Source organism: Catharus ustulatus, chromosome 6 (genome assembly GCF_009819885.2).
Source record: "Catharus ustulatus isolate bCatUst1 chromosome 6, bCatUst1.pri.v2, whole genome shotgun sequence".
NCBI lineage: Eukaryota > Metazoa > Chordata > Aves > Passeriformes > Turdidae > Catharus > Catharus ustulatus.
Window position 1 is genome coordinate 38,331,276 of NC_046226.1, and position 15,478 is coordinate 38,346,753.

The 15,478-nt window shown below is 42.7% G+C and overlaps 1 protein-coding gene across 1 annotated transcript in view; it reads left to right on the forward strand.

The window, feature by feature from the left end:
* The window catches only part of LTK (leukocyte receptor tyrosine kinase), a 121,808-nt gene that overhangs the window by 89,089 nt on the left and 17,241 nt on the right, over positions 1-15,478 (forward strand). Inside the window, exons 11-21 of the mRNA XM_033061680.1 lie at positions 966-1,060; positions 5,928-6,029; positions 7,563-7,740; positions 8,256-8,406; positions 10,544-10,675; positions 11,214-11,370; positions 12,204-12,386; positions 12,906-13,004; positions 13,489-13,641; positions 14,386-14,496; positions 15,134-15,320. Of these exons, the coding sequence (XP_032917571.1) occupies positions 966-1,060; positions 5,928-6,029; positions 7,563-7,740; positions 8,256-8,406; positions 10,544-10,675; positions 11,214-11,370; positions 12,204-12,386; positions 12,906-13,004; positions 13,489-13,641; positions 14,386-14,496; positions 15,134-15,320 (1,548 nt within the window). The remainder of the gene's footprint in view (positions 1-965; positions 1,061-5,927; positions 6,030-7,562; positions 7,741-8,255; positions 8,407-10,543; positions 10,676-11,213; positions 11,371-12,203; positions 12,387-12,905; positions 13,005-13,488; positions 13,642-14,385; positions 14,497-15,133; positions 15,321-15,478) is intronic.

The following is a 15,478-nucleotide window of genomic DNA, read 5'->3' on the forward strand; positions in this document are numbered from 1 at the left end:
TGGGGTAAAAGCAGTTTATCCCTAAAGATTATTATACAGCTATGCAAGTAACTGTGGATATCAACCAACATTTGGTTGGTGGGTGGATTGCACACACGTATTTTATTGCCACTAATTTAGGATAAGTGTGTTTCTAGGCTGAATGATCAATGTGTTAGGCAGGTTGCTGCTTGATCTCTCATAAATCATCATTGAGCTTTACCAGAAACAGCAATAGAGGTCCTGTCCATATGCTTTTAATAAGCTCTAAATGGACTGGGCATCAGATATCTGTAATGAAAAACAATTCAGTCCTATCCATTAGAAGGAAATCCTTCAGCTCATTTTCTTTCTTCCTTGTGAATTCAGAAGGTAGCACTACACAGAGCTCCTAGATAAGCAACACCTGGTCATGGTGGAAAAACATGAGACAGCTGAGGGAGCTAGCTCTTCAAGGAATTATGGCTGGAATTTATAACGTGCTACCATTCTGAAATAAACTCCTGTCACCTTCTGAGTTACTCTGGCTAAGGATCAGGCCCAGGACATTTGGATATTTTGTTCAGTTTTTACGCTATCTCTTCAGGGACGGAAAGGAGGAGGTATTTTTTTTCCCTCAGTCTAATTCCCTGACTGTTTCTGGTAATTGAATATGGATGGTTGTTTGTGTACAACAATTAGTGGGGGACAGTTGTCTGTATGCATGTGCAGATAGTAGGAGAAGTAGAGCATTCTTCTTCTCCATGAAATTTAAAATTTTATGTGTCTTGTGATGCTTACAAGGGGTTGACTGTGTCTAAGACTTAATGCAAGCCCTTTTGGCTGCTCAGCTGGACTTGTCTGGAGGAAAAATTGTAAATAGTGATGATCTGTTTTCCATTATAAGGGAACATTGTATTTTTAGGGAGGCTGGTTGGTTGGTTGGTTGTTTTTCCCTCTCCTTAGTCCTTTGTGGTCTTCTCTAAAACATCTGTCTCACTGCAAAGGTTTCAGCTGGAACTCCTGGCAACCTGGGGCTGGAATTCCCAAGCTGACATTGCTGTTGACAACATTACATTTGGCCTCGACTGCATCACTGAAGGTGAGCCACAAATGTTGCAGGATCCCCCCAGAAATTTGGGTATTGTACTCAGCATCCCGCAGATCCAGGATACATGTTCTGTTCTCCCCGCAGAGGGTACATGGATCATTTGTGTCAGCTTTTTCAGCACAATGCCACTTTACCTCAGACCTACTGAAAATTGCAAGTAGAGGCAATTTTACTCTGTGTCAGAGTCTCCCCGTGCTTTTTCCCTCTAAAATGGGATATTCTGTATCACATAGTTAAGACCTGTCTGTGTGTCTTGGCAAGAAACCCTAGACTTGTTCCTTAGCCCTAAATGGAAGGATTACATCACAGTTTTTCCACAGCCCCTGTTGATCTATGCACTCCGGTAATTGATAGCTGAAACAAATTTGTTGAAATCAAAGGGGAAAGTCACCATATTTTTGTGGAGAAAAGGAATTGAATTAAGGAGTAAATTGACTCTCGGACAATAAAATTTAGATTACTCCAACAAGTTTGGTTTTTTAGTCTGCAAGGAGGTATATCAGCTATCACTGCCAGATATATAACAGCTTTCCTTTGCTTCATTGCTGTGAACGTGACTGACAACTGTTCCAGAGAAAAATGGACCAGTTGCTACCCTTTGAAACACATTAGCAGGAGTTGCTGTGGATTTTCTTGGCAGACAAGGGAAAAGTAGTTAGGTACTTGAACTACTTGCAAACATTAGAAACTGCCTTCTTTTGTCCCTGGGGAAAAGCCATGCTCTGTTGCAAAGGACCTGGAAGATGCAACATTTGAATGGTGACTTCTGTTGCAGACAAAATGTGGATTGGTGATACTGTGCCACTCTGTGTCACCACTCCCAGTATGCCAGCATTTAGGGTAATAACATGTCCCTGCAGTGGCTAGTCTAGCCTAACATAACATATGGGAAGGTTATGTCGATACAGATGTGTTAAAAGCTCATCCACAGAAGCCACTATTCCTTCCCATGTTTTTCTGGATCAGTGTCCTGTTCTCTTGTCCCTTTGTTCTGTGGGCACTGAAACCACTCTTTTATAAAATGCTGAGTATGCACAGTTTCACTTGAAATTAAGAGGAAAAGCTGATCCGTTATGGTAATTTCATTTTTTCACTCCAGCTCCTTAACAGACCCTTGTCCCAAAAACTTTGAAACATCCATGCTAACAGTTTGTTTTGAAATCCTGAGAAAACTGAAGGGAGTGAGTCTAGATGCTCTTGGGGCAGCTGATGTGCACCCAGCTGCTGGAGTTCACTGTCCTCACAGGAGCAGGTAGATCCTCCAGTTTACCCTCCAATATTTTGCTGGGAGTAGTGTAGCTACACATCCTTTGGCAGACAGGTGGGGTGTAAATGCCCCTGCAGAATGTTATCAGAGCTTGTCCATTAGACTGCCCAAGTTACTCCTCATTTTCAATTGGGATAAATTGCACTGATGTCCAGGAGCAACTGGCACTTACCCCATCTGAAGGCATGCCCCAGAGATGTGTGAGTCATGCAGAAGAAGCACATCACGAAGGAAATGTTTCCTGGAATCCTTGCACTTGCCACTGTTCCTTGAATCCTCTTTGCAAATTGACGTTTTCTCGCCTCTGAAAGCAGCCCTCTTGTATTTGTCTTCTCATGACTTTAATTCAGTTAGGTTGCAGAGAAGCCCAGCAGCTCTGCTGTGTTTTAGTAATGAAATTACTTCTCCCTGGCAAGGACAGGTTTCAGATGTCAGAGACAGAGCCAATTAAAATCCAAGCAGTGAATTCTTTTCATGAAGGCAGCAGGAAGGATGTATGGCAGGAAGGAAGGATTTGCAGTTTGCTAGGATGTAAATATTATTTTCTCCATCTATTTCAATCTTGTAGTTCAACTCTCTACAAAACCTCTCTACAGTGCTGAGTGAAAGCACTGTTTTTGAATGTGAGATGGGAAAGAAGGTGAGGCTTTCCATATACCTCAAAACTGAGAGGAAAGATTCAGTAAGATTTAAGAGAACAACTGAGTAGTGAGGCTAGCTCAAGACACATCAATAAGGACAAAACCCAAACAGACCGTTCTTTGGATGGCAGCTCCTGGGCATTGACAGATGTTTATCCCTGTGGAAAAGGTGAGGCAAAACCACATTTTGGCTTATACAATCACCTTGTGTAAGACAGTGTCACAGACTGGATGGCATGTCTGGTTCTTTGTGAGAACTTCAGGCAGACAGGCATAAGGATACTTCATAGTTGCAGTGAACTAGTGCTTGTATAGGAAGAGGTCTGAATTTTGAGTGTCTTAACATGAAAATGTGGACTGGCACAGCAAATAGAATGCTGACAGTTGAGTTGCCCTTCTCACTGCCTTTACTATTATCTTTTGGTGCTCTAAGCATTGTATTGTTCCAAGATCACAGGCCTGTGGTCTATCAAACTCTATTGCCCTGGCCTAGAAATTGCATTTCAGTCTGTGCATCATCTGCAATTTCCCGGAAGATTGCTTTATAGATGGCAAGACTGTCCAAAGAGAGATTTTTGTATAGATTATCTCTACTTCTTGATTTTAGCATCCCTGACCCAGCAAAGTCTGATTTCCAGGAGTACTGCAACCAGCATTAGTAAGGTGGGATCTCTGAGGAGACCATTCACACCCTGAGGATCCTGTGAGGCATCTTACTCTGATTAATCTCAGCCACCAGATCCCGATCCCTCTCTCTAGCTCTCTCTCTCTAGCTCGCTCTCTAGCTCTCTAGCTCTCTCTCTATCTCTATTTCTCTTTCTCTAGCTCTCTCTCTAGTTCTCTATCTCCTCTATCTCATCCCTATCCCTATTTTCATTACAGCCACAGAGACATTGAAGCAGTGAAGGGATGAATTACTTTAGCTCTCTGCAAGCAGAAGATCCCTTCTCTTTCTCCTTTACACTTCCATCTGACTCTTTTCAATGGGGAAATCAGTATTAGCTAAAACCTGGAGAAAGGAAGTCTGTGCTCTTTGCATTTTTTTGATATAGATACACCTTAATATTAATTAATTCTGGTTCCCTTCCGTTTACTCCACAGTCAACATGTTGGCTGTTAGAAGAAGAAGTGGAAGCTAGAACAGACTGAAGCACAGCCCCTGGGTCCCAGGGCTACACTAGGTTTTAGAAAATGCCACCTTACAGGTTTGTGTCTGACAGTGCATAAAACATCAGCCTTTAAATCTTTCACAGCTCAGGTGGACAGGGCAATGCTCAGCCTGTGTTGTAGCTGATCTGCTGCTTAGTCCAGAGGAGACAGAAAGTTTCTTCTAGAGAGTGAGGGTTTGAGACAGTTTGGAGAAGGAGGAAAGACTGGAAATGAGGCATTTGCCTTAGGATACTCAGTTGGGATGCCACAAAAAGATCTGTGCAGAGGCACAGATCAACTTTCTGTTTCAGAGAGTGATTTACATTCCTTTGCTCTGGCAAACATAACCAGACTTCTTGTACTTCACTAAGTATCTGAAGCTGTTGTGACCTTTGGGATTTGTAATTCAGTGCAGGCCTCGGGGAGCATCTTTTCTGGCCATGCATTGTATTTTACATTCTGTTTTCCTTCTTGCATTTGATTAATTTCATTTGTTTTGGGTTAATTTCATTTTTCACTGGCTTGACAACTTCATCCATTGAAATTCTCCATCTCAGTATGAACAGAGTGTGTCAATACAAAGCTTTCTTTTACTTGCATGCATCAATGTGCTTTCATCAGACCTGGGGGAATATTCTCAGGAGCAAAAGCTCAGCAAGGTCTCCATGCTTCAATTAGTTACTTGGCCTTTCTGACACAGCTAACAAGGGTGTTAATTATTGCTATTTCGAGCAGTGGCTTTGTGGCAGAGATAATTGTCCATCTGGAACTGAGTGAGTCTCTTTTCAGCAGAGCATCAGACAGCTGTTAGATTCTCACAACTGAACACAAATTGAAATATTTGTAATGTTTTTCAACTGATGAAAAATGTTCAGTATTAAATTAACTGAGGGTTCACAAAATGGAAAGAAGCCTGTCCTTTTTCTTAGAGATTTTCCAATCAAAAATCTGCATAAAAATGGGTAATTTAACTATTGAAGCAGGATGCTTGCAGATTATGAGGGAAGGGTTCATTATTACTTTTTCCTGTTGTAAGGCAGCATTGATGTTGTGGTGTTCTCTATGGCATTCAGATGTTTGGGATCAGTAATTGATTTGAAATTCCTACTCTCTGGGAAAGGACTGGTTTTCAAAGACTTACTTATCTCAGTACTCAGAAATGTATGGTTTTGCTCAGTGGTTTTCAAAAAGGTTTATCCAAAGATTTACAGCTTGTGTCAAGGGTACGTTAGTGAGGCATGTAATTTTATTTAGTTATTTATTCTCTAAGTGAGCTCTCAGGTGCTCAGAGTTGATTGCTGAGGTGTGAGTGATCTGTTGAACTGGGTTACTTGCCATGACACTATTCAGAACCAAAGACAATGATTTTTGTCACCGTTCTCCTTTACACCTCCAGTAATTTGACTGTCCAGAATTGTCACCTGCCTGTTTGACCAGCAGAACATCAATACCTGGTATCTGTTCTCCCACACTACCTTTGTCCTAAAATCTCTTGTAATCACAGCTAGAGGAAATTGCAGACCAAGGAGCTTATCCTGCATGGGGTAACATGGAGGGTCTGTGTTCATGTGCAGACCCACTGCCTTCAGGACAGATGCAACATACAAGTAGCTAACCTAAGACATGGGCTCAAAAGACTAATACAAAATTATGGTTGTTCAGAACACTTTTCTACCCAAGGTAATATTCACTTATCTTAACCAAATGGTTGTACTTAATTAATTCATGTAATCTTTAAATTTTCCATCCCTCTTTTCTACCATCCTTCCACCTCTTTCCTCTATTCTACAAACTATTACAGGAAGACAACCAAATCATTTTGGTGGGAAACGCCAGTACCCACGTGAGATCAGTATCCTGGCTGAGCATCTTCTGAAACCCCTGGAAGAGCCCTCCCTCCCAGGTACATGATTCAAACCTGTCTCTTGGCTATAAAATGTGGATCCCTTCCTGTCTCCTGTGTGTAATCTGCCTGCCCTACAGCAATGGGACAACTGTAAAAAATCCATGCCAAAGATGTGGAGACTGTGTCAGGTGGTCTCCGTTCCCAGCTCACCAGCCCTGAAATGGCAGATCCTCTTTTGAGAAAAGCAGAATCTCTCTGAGTGAAAACAGAATCTGCATGACTCCTATTCAGTGTGCACAGAAATGCAGCTTAGGAACAAAAGGTATAGACCTGTACAGAAAGTTGGGAATAGAAAGAGTACTGAGCACTGAAGCTGAATAAAATGAGTGTAAGATAGTGGTGTAAAGAGGAAAATCCAGGGAGAAGTAACTGAGGATTAGGAAATCCACTGAAGAGAAAAATTGGATGGAAAAGTAGGAGAACAGGGAACACTGGGGACTAATTTACTGATAGAGATTGCCACTCTGGAGGAGAGATAAGAATTGTGTGGGTGAGAAGAGCTTTCTAAAGGAAGAGGAAAGGTTTTCCTGAGGCTGTTTTGCAGCCAAAAAATACCAGTGTGTGACTGTACCAGCTCCTGAAGGCCATGTCTACCCAGAATGTGACAATCTGTACTTCTGTCTGTTCCCATTAGCTCAGGGGAAAGCTGTAATGCAGCTGAAACTCATACTGAGTGATCCATCTGCATGTTCACAGGATGATGTCTGTTGGGGATAGTTCTGCTTGCCTTTTCCTTTGAATAAGATTAGAGTTTTTCTTTTAAAAGTTCTAGAGTTAATTTTTTAGAGGTAATTTTTACCTCTATTTTAATCATTCAGCTCTTAAACAGTTCAACTTTTTGCACTGGCTTTTGTGCACAAACTGCAGCACATAGTTTTTAGATACATTGCAAAAAAGTTTTATTCTTAGGCCTCATCTAGTTCAGTGGAGAAGATGGAATTTTTTTTTGGGTCTTAGAAAATGGTTGTGAAATGGAGGACATCCTTATCTGCTGCACTGTTGTAAAAACAAAAGAATAATGTTTAATGAGAACCAGGAAAGAAATTGCTTGGGGAAGAAGGGTCCCTACAGATGGTAGCAAGAGGCTGTCCCCTGCCTGTTTCTTGTGCAAGCCTGAGACAAGTCCCTTAAAATTTTCACAGTGTTTCATAATTGGTCACCAGTTGTAATGGCAGATGTTTTCAATCCCTGTCTCTGTGTACATGGTTTAGTTTTCATTTGGAAAGTTGAACATCTTGCTTCACATGGGCGCTGAGCAGAGGAATTTGATCATGTCTGTGAGACACTTGGATAAACCCCTTCTTAGAAGTTTAGTCCCTCTTTCTTTTTCCTTTCTCGCCTCACACAAATTGATAAACTTTATCTTCAGCTCATGATTTATCAAATAGTGTGCAGAAAATAAGGTGAGAGAGGAGAAAAGCAAACAGTGACCATAACAAAGCAGTAGCTGTGCTATGACTAGAAGAAAGTGGGTATAATACAAGTACTGAGAAACACAGGGAAGCTCAACTCTTGCTGATTTGGTCACAGGGGACACAACTGTTGTTCTGTGGTGGTTCTCAACATGTGGTGCCAGTGGTCCTCATGGGCCAACTCAAGCTCAGTGTGACAGTGCCTACAAGAACAGCAATGTGTCGGTGACTGTGGAGAAGGAGGGCAGGCTCCGGGGAGTGCAAGTCTGGAGAGTGCCAGCCACAAACAGATACAGGTGAGGATCAGGGCGTGCTGGCAGGCAACCACCTCTAACTGCTTTTTGGTTGTGGGGTTTCAGCAAGCACAAGTGTGGGACCACCTGTGCTGAGTGGGTGGAGGGGACAGTAAAGAAATAGGAGCAGTAGCTGTAAGTGAAGCACGGAAGGGTGAGCAGTGACCCTGAAGAGATCAGAAGAGGAGCGAGAGTGGGCATGCAGTCAACTAGAAGTGCTGCCATCATCTCAGTCCTGTAGCCTTAGACTTCTGGGGTGGGCTGTACCAGCTCATGCTCTTTGCTCCTGCAGTCTCTGTTTCCAGTACCCGGGTGAGGGTTGGTCTGTCCTTTTGGGCATCCTACCTACATGGGTCTCAAAGAATAGCCACAAGTGCTCCAGCAGGGGAGCCTGCTCTGGAGAAATACCAGAAATATTTCTGTTTGGAAGTGAAGGCTGAGGAGGCCTTGCAGATGGATTTACTTTGGGGATGAGAAGTGTGAGAGTTGTTTCTTCATTTATTTACTTTGTCTTGCAGGATTTCTGCCTATGGAGCAGCCGGGGGGAAGGGAGCCAAAAACCACAATAAGAGGTCCCACGGGGTCTTCATCTCAGCCACCTTCCACCTGGAGAAAGATGAGCTGCTGTACATCCTGGTGGGGCAGCAGGGGGAGGATGCCTGCCCTGGGGTGAGGGCCACGAAGCACATGTGGGCAGAGACCTTGCAGATACTATTCAGTGGGTGGCTTGGGTTTTGTGATAAAAGATAGAAGTCCCAGAATCCAGCAATGAAATCCAGTCAGGAGACAGGAAAGAATCAATGAAAGAAGTTAGATATAATCTCAAAACAGATATAAAGAAAAGAAAAACAATCCCAAAATCACAAACAAATACGAAGCCCACAGAAATTTTGCTTTTAGCTCCTGGTGTTTGAAATAAGTTCTTAATCAGCTCTCTTGTGCTTATTTTAAGCAGGAAGCTCATAGGCAAGTGATGTACTCCCTCTCTTGTTTTTCCAATGTCTAGGGTTTTTTCTGTCTGCCAGGTTTTTTTCAGAAAATTTACTATTATGTATGGAAGCATCCAACAGTGTTGTGGCTGCACTGTGTTACATTCTCTCTAAGCTTAGAGACTAAAGTCTGAATCCAAAGCCTACCAAAAACAGTGAGAATTTCCCCACTAACTCCAGCAGCCTCTGGATTAGGGTTTTGTGATGACAAAAATATATTCATGAGAAATGGAAATTCTGATGACATGAACACTTATGTATGTGTCCCCTAAATCCTAGAACAAATTATCTGAAAATCTTTTTGTCTTTCAGGCTCAAAAACTGCTTCTTTTCAGCATCAGTTTTTGATACTGCCTTGTTTCAGAGATGCTGTTGACCCCTGCCCAGGAACCAAGCTGCTTTTTCCCCACAGACTGATGTGTTTGGGGATGTATAAACTATTCCTGTAGGCATTTTAAGTTGCTGTTTACTTTCCCAGAGGATATGATGTCTTACCTAGATGCTGCAATAGCCTCTAAATCCACCTTTTCTTCACTTTATATAGTACAAGAATCATATCTATTTAAACAAAAGATACATTTGTGTATCTGCAGTTGCCTTTTCAGTGCACTCTCTTGTCTTAGGTCATAATCTGAAAAGTTGTCCATTAATCCCTTGCATTTCATCATTTATTCTCCAAATTGCAAATTATAACCCAGCACTATCTCTCTTTGGCAGGTGCTACTGGAAAAAGTTGCAGTTAATTTTTCCCACTTCCAAAGCCCAACTTTCTTTGGCTTTGGAAACCATGATGAATCTGTATATTGGGTGACTAATGTTTGTTTTTCTTTCTCTGGCGAAGTTCTGCAGCTCCAAACCTTCATTTTCTCTCCTCAGATTTACCCCAGTTGCTTTTCCCTGGTCTTCATCTACCTTGCCATCTTTTGTTCTCCTGTTTGAATTAGCCAGACAAATTGCTTCAGCAACTAAGAAAGGCCGTGCAGCATCACTAACAGAATTGAGACAGAGCTCTCCCTCTGTCAATTTTCAATTAATCTAAGTCTCAGTCTTGGGATGAGATGCAATGGGCAGAAAATGGAACACGTTCCACAAGAATGTGATGAAGAACTTTGCTATGAGGGTGACTGAGAACTAGAATAGGTTTCCCAGAGAGATTGTAGAGCCTCCTTCTCTGGAGACAGTGAAAAGCCATCTGGACACAATCCTGAGTTACATGCTCCAGGGAAGTCTGCTTGTGCAGGGAGGTTGGACTGGCCAGATGACCTCCAGTGGTCACTTCCAGCCTTCCCCATTCTGTGATTCTGCATGAATGAGAGGACACAGGCTGTAAGACTGGTGCAGGAATAGGAAACTGGGTCTCCAAATTACTGTTCTAAGATGTATTAATAGATTATTCTCAACAATGTGTGGGTCACCTTTGCTTTATGCATTTATCTCCTTAAGAAATAAACAATAAATATGTCAGTAAGAAAGTTCTCAGAATTAATCTGCAATTTCTTATAGCCAAAATGTTTTTGGCTATAAGAAATTCTAAATATGCGAAATATTAGTTATGTGAAATTAATGAGTTATTACTTTTTTTTCTGTATGCATCTTAAATTTCATTTGCATGTGTAATGAGAGTTTGCAAATCAGAAGTTACAGACAGATCTATCTCTCAGCTGTCAGTCCTAATAGAGAAGGTCACTTTCTATAGAGATCATCTACATACTGGTTTGTCCAATATGCATGACAAGCATTATTATACTGAAATACATGGACAAGTCTCAAGAGTTGGATTTTGTTGATATCTGAGTCCATTTCTTGTCTTCTTTCAGGGCAATCCTGAAACCCAGAAGATCTGCTTAGGGGAGTCATCTCTCATTGAAGAAGATTACAAAAAAAAGAGGGACCTGAAGGAATGGGCTGGAGGAGGTGGGGGTGGAGGAGGAGCAACCTACATCTTTAGAGTAAGAATTTCCTCTTTGCATCTGACCTGAGCAGTGCCTAGCAGAGCAACTAGCTCTCACTGCCAGTCATGGCAGATGATAAACAGCTCTTTTAAAAAAGATTATGAAAAATGAAACTTCCTCTTCTGCCTCTCTCTCCTTCTCCTCTTTCTGTCTCTTTTTTGTTTTTGTCTTTTTAGTTGTTTATCTCTTTCCATATCCTTGTTCATATTTGTCACACTCACTAGGCTGGCTGAACTGGTTCCTCAGTCCTTAACAGCTCAGATGTGGGAATCACACCAGGATCCCACTTTAATGCTGGCAGCAGTCCTAAAATAAATGAGTCACAAAACCTTGATGTTCAGTTAAATGGTTACTTTTGTACTCAGGAACATGATGTGAAATATTTTTGCAATGGTTCTATGAGACAAGCAGTAGAATTGCCCTGGCCTTAGGCCACTCTTCTTTGGGATGCTTTCATGATCTTTGATAAGTTTGTGTGAGTTCACTTATCCAAGGGATGTGAAGTTTTTCTGATGTTTGATGGGGGGTTTTCCAGCAGAAGGATGGGATTTTCGAACCTTTGCTCATCGCAGCAGGAGGAGGAGGAAAAGCCTACCTGATGGCTCAGGACAACTCCCTGGATGAGGTACCCCTGGAGCAATTTGAGAACAGCACTGCAGTACCTGGAGTCAGTGGGAGGACGGGGGCAGCAGGTGAGACACTGAAACCACACGAGGTCTGAATCAGGTGGCTGAATACACTCATTGTCCAGCAGGCTTCTTCTTCAGTCTTTTGGAATTTTTCTGTGGCAGTAGTTTTTAGAAACATGCTGTTAGTCTGTAAGGGATGTCTTCTTATATGTTGTGTCATCAGATAAAAAGAGAATGCACAGAACAGGTGATGAGTGATCCAGTAGAGGCAATTCCATAGGAGGACTCCTTTCTTCTGTGAACTGAACCAAGGAAAATGATGTTTGGGGATGGAGCTCGCTTCTTCACACTGTAACAATGGCCTTTGAAGAGAAGACTTTTTCATCTTACTCCCCTTAAACCCTAACAGCAACAATTCTATTATGGGAATTATACCAGAAATGGAAGCTTATTTATAATCTTGTGATGGCTGTGCCTAGAATCTGTTCTTAAGAGATAAAAAAATTCCAGTGGTTGTCCATCTCCTGTTGCAGCAGGCTTACAGAGGGGCCACCAAAGTGAGATGTAGAAATCCAACTTGTTTTTATTTCCCTGGGGAACTCAGGATCTTACATGGCTGACTGCCCTAACCTGTTATCCTGAAGGGGAGTGGTAGGCTCTTTACCACAAGAAATTGGTGCTGAGGTGTTGGCTTATGCAGCACATACCACAGGCTGCACATTTGATTTCCTGTTTTTTATTGCCCATGGCAGCAAGGAGCTTGTCTCTTAAAGAAAGGTTTACCTTGAGCTAGGTACTTAAGAAATCAGTAAGGGCTCATTTCTGTCTCTCAGCAAAGCATCTCTGCTGTGCTTCTCTCACTGTTCTTGTTTTCTCTTCTCACTCCCTGACCAAAGGTGGAGGTGGCGGCTGGCAAGATGAGAGCCTGCTTCCTCAGGCTGGGAAGTCTCTTCTGGAAGGTGGAGAAGGAGGCCAAGCTTGTCCCCAGGCTCTGGCCAAGCTCCAGTGGACCACTTCTGGTGGTTTTGGTGGAGGAGGAGGAGCTTGTACTTCTGGGGGAGGAGGTGGAGGGTACAGAGGTAAGCCTGCTGGGGCAATAGTCATGGTGACTAATTTTGTGCCCTTCAGAGCACCTGCAGGTCAGGGATACTGCTCTAAGTGCAAAGGCTGCAGGAGGTGAGGCACAGGTACTTCAAGCTGAACAGTATGAAACCCACCCTGCCCTCCACCATCTCTCTGCATCTGGGGAAATCAAGGTTATAAAAGTGTTCCTATGTGATTTTATATTTGGAAGGTGTGATGAATCACCCCTTCATCCATTACCAAGTTACCCATGGAAAATGTTCCATTTCTTTTTTTCTGTTCAAAACAAATGCATTTTTACCTTGCTGAACTGAGAAACCTGCATTAGATAAAATCACTTTACTAAGCTTGGTACTGGCTGGGTCAAATGAGGGTTTGACATTATATGATCCAACATCACTGGAAGGTTGCAGAGCGACCCCAGGTGATAATGAAAATGAATGTAACCCTCCAGAGGCATCACATTTTTTGCAGCATGCAGCACTGATCAGCTAGCCATACTCTTCTCTCCCCAGGGGGACATGCCTCTGAGAGTGATGATATCACAGCTGGTGGGCAGGATGGCATCTCTTTTGTGAACCCCATAGGAGAGATCTTCTTGCATCCCTTGGCAGGTACAATGTGGTTCTTATTCTCACTTCTTTTCTTCCTCCTTTTTCCTTCTTCCTCTCTATTTCCTCTTTCCTCCTCCTTGTTCTCCTGTCTTTGTTTTCTATTCATTTCATTAAAGCTTATTTCACTCTGCAGGTCAGATCTTTGGCTGTGGTCATTTCTTTAAATATTTACATAGTGCTCTGGGACCTTTTTTCTCTCAATCTCTAAACCAGGAGAGACACCAATCATCAAGTTCATCCTCAGTCCCCAACTTTTCCAGGTCAATTCACTGCAAGGCCTCTCTGTTTAAGGAACCAAATATCTTCTTCCCTACTGATCCCCATCAGGCTTCTGACATGTCCACACTGTGTTGGACTATCTGCTCTCCTGTAGAGAAGGAGGGAAGTTGTAGGTGCCTGCTGGGTTTTGCATTGTTTTAACTCACTGGAATAAGGTAGGAAAAACTGAACTAAGCCCACCTGTTGTGTCTGATTCCTTGTTCAGCTGTGGAGAGCCATGGTGAGGTGGAGGTTCAGATCTATCTTAACTGCAGCCACTGCCACTCCGACAACTGCAAGCGGGACCCCGACACCAACCTGCCAGTCTGCCAGTGTGAGATGGGGGCTGTGCTGGCCAACGACAATGTCACCTGCACTGGTAAGTTAAGTAGTTTTAGCCTTGCTGGATAACATCTCTGTTCTTTATATCATCTCTCCTTCTGGCTTTTTTGATGTTTGATTCCCAAGTTACAGCCAGTAGCTCCAGTGGACAAGGTGTTGTGAGAAATGTCAGTCAAACATAGGACTGAAAATTCCTGCTAGCCTATGTTTACATGCTGAGCTGTGTCTCCAGCACCATCTCCAATACTCACATTCAGATTAGGCAGGAGGTAAAATATCTGTAGAGACATGGTGTGAATTTCCTGAATGGGCTCAGTGTATCAGATATTTAAGCATAAATACCTCTCCAGGATAACGTACCACCTACTGCTGAGTTATTTAAGCCACAAATTACTTCCTTCCATGGCAGTTTCCCACTGTGCCTGCCAGCTGATTCCTTGTACTCACAGTTATTTCCTTTCACAGTCTCTTGGAGCTCCAAAACATCAAGACTGTAGAAATTTTCAACTTATGAGTAGCGATGTTACCCATTTCTAGAAAACTGAAGAATGAATAAGAAATCTGTGTTTTATCAGTTTGTGTTCTATCTTCACAATGATTTTTAAATTATTTAGATACTTTTTCAACCTTCAGGGCTATAGAGGGATTTGCTGTAATTTTTATAAGATACCCTGATGATGATCTCTGTACTGTTTTCTGAAATATAAGCAACTTTCAGAGGGATGCTTTACAGTAGCTCTGTTGTTTTATGATTAATGTACCTCTGTTTTTATTCTTCCAGTGCCCCAGGGTCCTATACCAGAGGGACAGCTGCCTCTCCCCCTCCTCTTAGCCGTGGTGTCTGTGATTGTGGTGCTTGGAATGATCCTCACTTGTGGCAGCTTGTCTATCAGTAAGATACACTTACTTCTTATCACCCTTTTACCTGGCTTTTTCCAGCTAAATTAGACAAAAGGAGACCACCTGGCCACGTGCCACTGCTTTCAGTACTTGGAGCCAAAGTGTTGTGGTCTCCCCAGTGGATTGGCGGAACAGGGTAAAAGGAAACATCACCACCCACAATTAGGCACAAGCTTAGTCCCAAAGGGCAAGGACTGCTCTTCCCTGGTGCTTGCCACAGAACAAAAGTGCTAGGAAGGCCTTCTTAGCAGGTGTTTCTGTAACAGCCACTGCAGTATGGGATGAAATCACAGTCTAATTAAATACATAATTCATTCAGGGTGATGGTTTGATTTTGGGGACTTGATGTCAGCAAGATGTCTTGTGGAGAACTCTTCCTCAGCCAATGCACAAAACAGCATAGGAAACCTAAGCTCTCCCTAGGTGCCTGCAGGAATAAGACTGTTTCCATATCCAGTACTAAATCACTGACAACTGTGAAGAAGAGCATGACACTGGCAAGCCAGAGATATTTCTGGACCATTTATAATTATGGGATTGGTGTCATTCTGTTCTGTGTAGCCTGCATTATGTTTTCTGTTCAGTTGTAGATCTTGTTTGTGCATTTTTATTCATCTCCCCACCCACAGTTTATCACCTGAAGAAGCAGCAGCTGGAAGGATCCAGAGCACGACTGCAGAGCCCAGAATATAAACTGAGCAAAATCCGTACATCTGTCATCATGACCGATTACAACCCCAACTACTGCTTTGCAGGCAAGGCTGCCACTCTGAGCGAGCTGAAGGAGATCCCACGGAAGAACATCTCTCTGCTTCGGTGAGAAAACAAGGGCCACCTCTCTGGCTAACTGCAAATCACCCAGTACAAGTCAGCCAAAATACTGCACATGTGATACTTGCTATGTTCTCTAAGATAATTTGGTTCCATCAAGTTCTCAAGCAGAAGTGTAAGATCATGAGTCTCCTGTTCCATGT